The 10000-nt window shown below is 37.5% G+C and overlaps 2 protein-coding genes across 2 annotated transcripts; one reads left to right on the top strand and one right to left on the bottom strand.

The window, feature by feature from the left end:
• The first annotated feature begins 633 nt into the window (after positions 1 to 633).
• Positions 634 to 1397, top strand: LOC125031611 (cuticle protein AM1159-like). The gene is made up of 3 exons (XM_047622495.1): positions 634 to 648; positions 793 to 1010; positions 1232 to 1397. Exons 1-3 carry the CDS (start codon positions 634 to 636, stop codon positions 1395 to 1397), a joined length of 399 nt encoding a protein of 132 aa, XP_047478451.1.
• Positions 1398 to 6414: 5017 nt separating this feature from the next.
• On the bottom strand, positions 6415 to 7168 carry LOC125031612 (cuticle protein AM1199-like). Its single transcript, XM_047622496.1, has 3 exons — positions 7154 to 7168; positions 6833 to 7026; positions 6415 to 6612 (listed from the first exon to the last, which is right to left on the bottom strand). Exons 1-3 carry the CDS (start codon positions 7166 to 7168, stop codon positions 6447 to 6449), a joined length of 375 nt encoding a protein of 124 aa, XP_047478452.1. The 3' UTR covers positions 6415 to 6446.
• Between the last annotated feature and the right edge of the window lie 2832 nt (positions 7169 to 10000).

Here is a 10000-nt window from a genome sequence, read left to right on the forward strand (position 1 = left end):
ATACATACAAAAACACGTTTCCAGAAGGAAAATTACAACTTTAAAACATCCACCATAAGTATACAAAAAGTGCAAATAAAAAAATAAAAAATCCCATGGCTTTTATAAATGATTTATTCCATCATTTATGAAACGGCTGTGTGCTGCTTCGTATCGTCACCTTGATTTTCCCCCCATTATTGTTCTTTCCCACCAGCTGTTATTTCTTTACGGAATACTTTAATTTTTCTTCTTAGTAATCTTTACTTTATGATTTATTTGTCAAATTACAAGTTATAATATTTAAGGGCAAGAAAACTAAGAACATTCCGACATCAGTATTGATGCATAAGATTAACAGTTGTCATATAAAATGGTCGAAATCCACTAAGTGATATTAGCAACAGTTGTATGTTTGTTACTTCATCCGAAACTTGCTCTGGGCGGGAACCACGTTTTCTGTCCACAGAGGATCCTCACGTCTCTTTCTAAACTCGTCAATCCTGCTGGAGAATATCCCACTTCCGCCACGACCCTTATTTTTCTAAAACAAAAACCTGGTGGCAGGTCCAAATCTCTTGGCCTTGTTATAACTCTGTGTGAGGATATATAAATACTTGTAGCTGAGACCGCCTCTGCTCTTCTGCAATCAATATGAATTTCGCAGTTGTAAGTAAAAAGTGCTAGTATTCATCTGTTTAGCAAGGCGGTTTGATTTGTTTTTGCCATGGCATAAGAATAAGAACGAAATATATCATGCAGTTCTAGAAGCCATCTAGCATCGGTGAACCTCCTTTTTCTTTAATTCCTTAGGTGGTGTTGTCCTGCCTGATGGCCGCCGTGGCCGCCGCCCCTCAGTTCACTCGACCCAACCTTTTGGATCGACCTTTCGTCGCCATCCTGAGGGACGAGCGACAGGATCTGGGCGACGGAGCCTTCAGCTACGTCTTCGAAGCCGCCAACGGAATCCGCGAGTCCCGCGTGGGCTACCCCGGATCCAAGGGCCAGACCAACATGCAGGGATCCTACAGGTAAGGCGTGTGAGGGTTTTTCATACAGAATATCGAAACCTAATCTACACCAAAAGATAAAAATTGAAAGTGTCGCCAGCCACTGCTTTGCTGTTATTTCCATTTATTTCTTCATTTCGCCGAGGTTCGCTTCGTCGCCGACATTTATGATAATCAATCCTGTTTTTTTTCCAGTTTCCATCGTTTATTTCTTATACTAATTATTTTCCACGCATCCATAGGTTCCCCCTCGACGACGGCACCTTCGCCGAGGTTCGCTTCATCGCCGACGAGTTCGGATTCCTCGCCGAATCCCCCCTCCTCCCCTTTCTCCACCCCCTCCCCGCTCACGCCGTCGAGCAGATTCGCGTCGCCGAAGAGCAGCGACGTCGCGGAATTCAGTTCTGAAGAGGTCGTACAAGTTGTTCCGCTCCATAAGTCGATCACAAAGAAATTTATGTGCAATTCTGGTTTTGGCCTTTATTCACCGGATAAAACGACATAAAAAATAAAGCAGCTCAGTTTCCCCAGCACTATTATATGAAAAAAACTACAATATCTCATATATGATTCTAAGACACTTTTCTATAGAACTTTAGCGTTATAGAAATATATACCAGACTGACCTAACCATAAGGAACCTAGCGTAAAGTTAACTACGTCAAAAAAACTGACCAAACTTTCAGTAGGATATGACTGGCGAACTCCGAGAATTATGGTACAGGTGTGTGTGTTTTGTGTATGTGTTCAGATACGTATACTGTATATCATACACACACACACACACACACATATATATATATAGGTAGAGCGATATTTAGATATATATTCATGAATTTACATAAATATATATTCATATGTATATATATATATATATATACACACAGAGGGATGTCTATATATATAACCGTACATATACATATGTACATGTATATACATATGTACATGTATATATATGTATATACATATATATATATATATATGTGTGTGTGTGCATATGTCTGTATATGTATATATATTGTATGTATACACACACACACACATATATGTGTGTGTACATGTATAGATAGATATATGTATAAATACACATATATTAGTGTGTGTATATATGTATACATACATATCTTCCGATCGGTATAACACACATACACACACATACATATACATATGCATATGTAAATGATATATATGTATATGAATATATATATATATGTATATATATATATATATATATATATATATATATATATATATAAATATGTATGTGTGTGAGTGAGCGTGTGTGTACCTGTATTATTCATATCGCATCTGAAAATAATATGGATAACACATTTGTTCAGGAATCTAATCGACGGGAAAAATCCAGACAGAAATATATTACCCTGAAGTAAGCCGAAACTGACATCAACGACTCAACCCAACAGGTTAATCAAAATCCAATGAATACATTAAGAGGAAGGCAAAGTCTAAAGCACAATGAAAGTCAACCCTAATCAACCTAACTTTCCGAATCATACAGCTTTGAAGTATTCAGAAGAAAGTTATCCTGTAGACAAGGAAAAGATACTTTCAGTGCAATCACCCAATCGTTTTTAACACAAGCCGAAAGACTAATAACATGTGACTAGAAAACACCGGGCAGATATTGTATATGTGCGTATATATATATAATATATATCTATAGAAATATAAGTATATATATGTGTCAAAATTGGTGGGAGAATGACTGCAAATCTGCCATTTGCTGATGACAATGACTTACTGGGAGGTCCTAATGAAGAATTAGGTGATCTGAATAACCTGATAGAAGTGACTACAAGAGAGTACGTACACATGGTGTATTTATTTGTATATACATATATATGCACACACACATATTCACACAAATCTTATAAATCATGTTTGGGATTGATACGTCACCTGGCTCAAACCTGAGCTTTAACAGCCTAATCCCTTCACAGCTTAAGTTGTCAACCGATGGGCGATATATATTGAAACGAAATTAACACATTTTATTTCGCATCATTTACCTGATAGGTTTGAATCTAAAACTATTTTCTTTTTTTTTTGTTTTATTAATACTGGAAAATGTGCAATATGATATCTAGTCACGGGCAGCCAAAAGCTAAAGAGGAAAAAGAAATATGCAAAAGAAATAAGCTCTAAAATACTGAAAGACGATGATATCAATTTTTTTTTCTTATTCTCGCAAACATGCACTTGACAGGTTTATGATCACTGGTGGCAGTTGGTGGTGACTGACGACAGGTTGACAGATTGGTAAGGATAATTATCTAATAACTGACGGGCTAGTGATGGTAATACTCCTTATGACATGCTTATTAAGATAAATACAGCGACATTATTAGAATGTGTTCCATTCAACCAGCCACCACCAACGATATCTACTACACGGTAATTTTGATCTGTTAAAAGATCAAGAATAATCTTGCAACGTGCATTTATTGCATGGTGGATAATTAGTTTCGATGCAATTTCATGCTCGTTTGTCGTTATTTAGATTTCAAGATCAACATCAGTGGTGTTATGGATATGATAAATGTTCCCAGAAACAAAATAGCGGACGCGATGAACTCTTCTTTTAATTCCGGATTTCAAATGCATTATTCATTATTTGCAGTGGCCTTCTCAAAACTGAATTCCACGACATCGCTGCTCCTCGGCGACGCGAATCTGCTCGACCGCGTGGCCGGGGAGGGGGTGGGGGGTGGGGAGGAGAGGGGACTCGGCGCGGAATCCGAACTCGTCGGCGACGAAGCGAACCTCGGCGAAGGTGCCGTCGTCGAGGGGAACCAATGGGAAAGAAATGAATAATGGAAATTACATTAAAGCAGGCCGATTAGACATTTGCAAATTTGATATTTCGATGAACAATAGATAGAAAAAAAAAAAAAAAAACACACACACACACGCCTTACTTGTAGGATCCCTGTCTGGCCCTTGGATCCGGAGTAGCCCACGCGGGACTCGCGGATTCCGTTGCGGCTTCGAAGACGTAGCTGAAGGCTCCGTCACCCAGATCCTGTCGCTCGTCCCTCAGGATGGCGACGAAGCGTCGAACCGGAAGGTTGGATCGAGTGAACTGAGGGGCGGCGGCCACGGCGGCCATCAGGCAGGAAAATACCACCTGAAATATATTCACAGGAATTATGTTGAAAAAGGAAAAATACATTTCATGCCCATTACTGGAGTTTCTCAGCACTTTTTGAGACATATGTGCATATGCTGCACTTATAAGTGTGTTTCCAAGAGATGCTTACAAGTACGAGATTCATTTTATATTCAGAAAAGTAGAAAAAGTGAACAACTATCGGAGAATAATTAGGAAATTGCTTGAACTGCTTCTTTATATACCCAACGATACAAGATCATGCCTGCGCCCCTCCCCCACTTTTTGTTCTTCCATGCAGGTCGTGGCGGAAGCTGGAAGTCCTCTGCTAGATGGTCTGGGCTGAAAGGAGGCGAGAGGATCGTCCGTGGGTAAATATATCTATGGTTATATAACCGTTGTCGATAAATTGTTAGATGACACAAAATAATTTAGAATACGCAAGCATACAAACTGTGTTATGTAGATATGTATGCACACACAAAACACATATATCATACATGTTTGCATATATGTATATACACTAACATTCTGTAAGCTTGCATACACACACACACACATACATGTATTTATAATATATATATGTGTGCGCACACACACACACATATATACATGTTGAAATATATATACACGTATATGCATGTGTACATAGAGAGAGAGGGAGTACTGTATGTGCATATCATGGATAAGGGATGGTGACTTATTCTATACCATAATAATAATGATAGATGTACTGTTAGTGTGAGCAAGGATAGATATAACACGCTATGTTATTGCGCTCTAGGTTATTACAAAATTGATTGTTGTTTACTTGAATTAATAATACTTGCATAGAGGTATAAAGGTGAAAAAATATATCTAATTTCACATGCAGCCTCGTGCCAGTGATGCACTAGGAATGCTGCATGTAATGAATAGTGCTTTATAGCTACTCACGAGCTTTTTTATCATAATATAAGAACTGGTTAGAAACAATATATTAGATTATATAGAGAATGCTTCAAAACAAAGTTCATCATCATCATTGTTATAATCATAATGCTTAAAAATCATCCACATCCTGTTTTCAGCTTTTCTTTTTTATAGAAATATATTTTTATTTTAATCATTACTGAAGCAGTGACTCAAAGAAACGCATACCAGTCATAAACCACAGAAGGGCAAGTAGGTGTGAGGACTGGGTGGGAACAAAAGCGTGGATCGTGGGCGTTATCCTACTGTCTTTGGTTATTACACAATATCGTGCTTTAGTGAGCATCTCTCTTAAAGACTAACGTCGACAGTGACAGAAAGAAATGCCTAGAGGAATTTGCTGTTTTTATACTGTTTCTAAATATGTTTCAATCCATATTCATCGTATGTGAAAGATAACGGCTAAAGAGATGGCCTAGTATTCCTACTTGCACTCCAAGTAGAAAACAAATAATGCAAATAGCAAAGTGCATGTTAGTCGATATCCGTCCTAAGTGCTCCCATTTTATCAACAGTGAATTCAGTTATCATTTCCGATGCAAATAACAATTTCGTATCTGGTCTTGTCTGTGTTGTATACCTATCATAGTGGAACAGTATCCTATGCTAAATTAGCCCATATCATGTGTGGAGAAACAGAGTGTATGACTACGTATGTGTTTGCTTCTATATGTGTGAATGATTGGCCATGTGTTTGCTTGTATATGTGTGGATGAATGTGTATGTTTGCTTGTATGTGTGTGGATGATTGTGTATGTTTGCTTGTATGTGTGTGGGTGATTGTGTATGTTTGCTTGTATGAATGTGGATGATTGTGTTTGCTTGCATGTGTGTGGATGATTGTGTATGTTTGCTTGTATGAATGTGGATGATAGTGTTTGCTTGTATGTGTGTGGATGATTGTGTATGTTTGCTTGTATGTATGTGGTTGATTGTGCATGTTTTATTGTATGTATGTGGATGATTGTTTATGTTTGATTATACATGAATATCTCTGTACGTGTACATGGACTCAAGTTCCAATTATATATTCTCAAAAATACCGTCAGCAAATGGGAGTTAGATGACCCTTTGCTGATATAAACACCGCTAACTGGCAAATCCTTTAGTCAAAATAAGAAAAGGACAATAATAGTACGTTTGCTATATAGATTATTTTACATTGCCGGATTTACATATATTTGATTTTACAAGGAATAGCAGAGATAAAGAAGTAAAAGAGGGCAAGGTTGAAACACGAGCTAGCACAAAAGCAAAAGACTATATAAGCTTTCTTATTTATTCTTCGTTTTTAAAGTATAACAGAAAATTCTGTCATGGGCTTTCATCACTCCTTAGAAGGTGCAATGTCCTCTTCAGAACTGAATTCCACGACGTCGCTGCTCCTCGGCGACGCGAATCTGCGCGACGGCGTGGGCAGGGAGGGGGTGGGGGGTGGGGAGGAGAGGGGACTCGGCGCGGAATCCGAACTCGTCGGCGACGAAGCGAACCTTGGCGAAGGTGCCGTCGTCGAGGGGAAACCTATAAATGCGTGGAGAATAACTGGTATAATAAATAAACGATGGAAACAGAAAAAAAACAGGATTGATTGATTATCCTAAAGCGTCTGTCCCGTCAACAGACAAGAGAAAGAATCGATATCTGCGGTTTGAGAAACCATATGTATATTCAAAGAAAAAAGGGAACACACACACACATATATAGGCGCTTCTAAAGACAGTGTGTAAACTTATAAACTTACCTGTAGGATTCCTGCATGTTGGTCTGGCCCTTGGATCCGGGGTAGCCCACGCGGGACTCGCGGATTCCGTTGGCGGCTTCGAAGACGTAGCCAAAGGCTCCGTCGCCCTGATCCTGTCGCTCGTCCCTCAGGATGGCGACGAAAGGTCGATCCAGAAGGTTGGGTCGAGTGAACTGAGGGCAGGACAACACCACCTGAAATATATGCAGAGGAGCTATACTGGAAATGCAAAACTGCACTTGTCTAGTATAACATACCTGAAACACCTGTGTACGCATAGCAACTTATAAGCCTGTCCTAAATGATGCAAGTACTACTTACAAGAACTAAATTCATGTTATATTCAGAAAAGTTGAATACTATCCAAAGTGAACGACTGTTGAGTATCTAATGAAGACAAAATCTCCCAGCTTTATATACACACTAATAAAACAAGGTCACACTAGAGGTTCTCCCCCAGTTTTTATTTCGTTCTTGGGGTCGTGGCGGAAGTTGGAGATGCTCATGCTGTTAAAAGATGGTGTGAGAATATTTTTTCAGGACAAAAGTTTAAGGAAAGATTTAGATATACGAACGGCCTTAATAAATTGTATATTACAGGAAAACTGGTTTGACACCAGAAAAAATGATTATATATGTAGTAAATATTACATTGATATATACATATATATGTATATATAAATGCATATATATATGTATGTATATGTATGTATATATATGTACGTATATTCCAGTTATATATGTATATATATGTACTTATATACATATATGCATATATAAATGTATGTATATTCCAGTTCATCATATATGTATAGATACTTAAATACATATGTATAAATATAAATATATGCATATTCCAGTTCATCATATGTATATATATGACATATTTTTATACATATACATACACACACACATATATATAGATTATTCAGTTATGTTTATATATATATGCGTATAAATATATGCATATGCATATCATGTCATGTCATTCCCGTGGCCATCTGTGCATTGGGACACTTGAATTGCTGTACAATCTTACTCCAAACATGTCTATCTTCAGTCTTTCTAATACATTCTGTCACTCTCATGCCAGTCCATTTCTTTATATAATTTGTCCAGTCATGACTCTAGATCTGTTTCCTTCCACATACCCATGCATGATGGTGTATGCTAAGGTACCTTGTCTCCTGGGCACATGTCCAAACCACCGAAATTTCCTTCTTGACGTTTCAAATAGTCTCTTGCCTTCCAACATGTCTCTCTATTGATCTTCCGATCCTTCCATTGAATGTTTTAGCAATCTTCTGTAACATCTCATTTCAAAGGCTTGACGGGTATGTTTCGTATCCGTATAATAATACTGACACTACCACTGACCTCATCAGGCTTATTTTGGTCTTCAGGACAATGTTCTTGCTGTTCCATAGTTTAGCTTTGACAGTTGTGCCGTATCATCGCTATCCGTCGTTTAACTTTAATTTCACAAGTGATTTCACAATTAATCAGTGAACAATTAATTAGTATGTGAAATGATCCACTACCTCTCTGACTATCTTTTCCTAGTTAATCTCAATAGGGCTTCTAACCTCTTCGTGATGTAGCGTGCCTGTTATCATGAGCTTGCTTTTCTCGTAGCTTATCTTCTTTCCGTACCCTCTTGCAGTCACATCTAACAGGTTTGTCAGATGACCTTTAAATACACACATATATTTAAACATACATGTATATATACACACACACATACACATGCATACTGTATACATACACACACACACACAATAACTGCCCGGTGTTTTCTGGTCATATGTTATTAGTCTTCCGGCGTTAAAAACGATTTGGTGATTGCACTGAAAGTAGTTTTTCCTTGTCTACAGGATAACTTTCCCCTTGACTACTTCAAAGTTGTATGATTCGGAAAGTGAAGTTAAGTTGATTAGGATTGACTTTCATTGTGCTTTAGACTTTGCCTTCCTCTTAATGAATTCATTGGAATTTGATTAACCTGTCGGGTGCAGTCGTTGATGTCAGTTTCGGCTTAGTTCAAGGTAATATACTTTTGTTTTTGCATTTTTCCCGTCGATTAGATTCCTGAACAAATGTGCTATCTATATCATTTTCAGATGCGATATGAATAATACAGACGCACACACGCTCACACACACACATACACATACATACATATCTATCTCTCTATACACACAAATACATATATATATATATATAAATATATATATTGCATATATATGTATATGTTTATACATACATACATACACACACACACACACACACACACACATATATATATATATACATATATATATATATATATATGCGTGTGTGGGTGTTATATATATAGATAGATATAGGTATGTGTGTATGTATCTGAACACACACATACACACACATACACAAACACACACACACACATTCAAAAAACACACACACACACACGCAACACATACTCGCACACACAAACACACACACACTCGACTTATAAGCCAAACATAAAATGTGAGCCTGTACCGCTGAAGGGCAAAATGTCAAACTGGCTAACACTCACTGTCCACCGCTTCCTATAATTCTCGGAGCTCGCCATAGTCATATCCTACTGAATGTTTGGTTTGGTTTGTTTTAAATTTCTATGACACTAAAGTTCGGTCATATGCTACTGAAAGTTTGGTCAGTCTATTTAACGTAATCAACCTTACGCTAGGTTCGTTATGGTAGGTCAGGCTGGTTTATATTCTATAAAGCTAAAGTTCTATAGAAAAGTGTCTAAGAATCATATATGAGATTTTGTAGTTTTTTGATAAGATAGGGCTGGGGAAATTGAGCTGCTTTATTCCTTGGCGTCGTTTTATCCGGCGAATATAGGCCTAAATCTGGATTGCACATCAAAATTTTTGTGATCGTCTTATGGAGCGGCGGATTAACTTGTACGCGTATTTTCGATAGGTAGAGCCGGTATTAAATAAGTTTGATGAATAAAGTAAAACCATCTAACAAATTTCACACATGTTTTGGTAAAAAAAAAAAAAAAATGAAAATGTATAAAGCATTAGGTTATTAATTATTTCAATGTTCATATTGATCCTTTGCTTGATACGGCATCTTCACACATCGAAGGATTAGCAGAAAGATCGTCGGATTTACTTTTTTTTTTTTGTC

This window comes from Penaeus chinensis, chromosome 13 (genome assembly GCF_019202785.1).
Source record: "Penaeus chinensis breed Huanghai No. 1 chromosome 13, ASM1920278v2, whole genome shotgun sequence".
NCBI classification, from domain to species: Eukaryota; Metazoa; Arthropoda; class Malacostraca; order Decapoda; family Penaeidae; genus Penaeus; species Penaeus chinensis.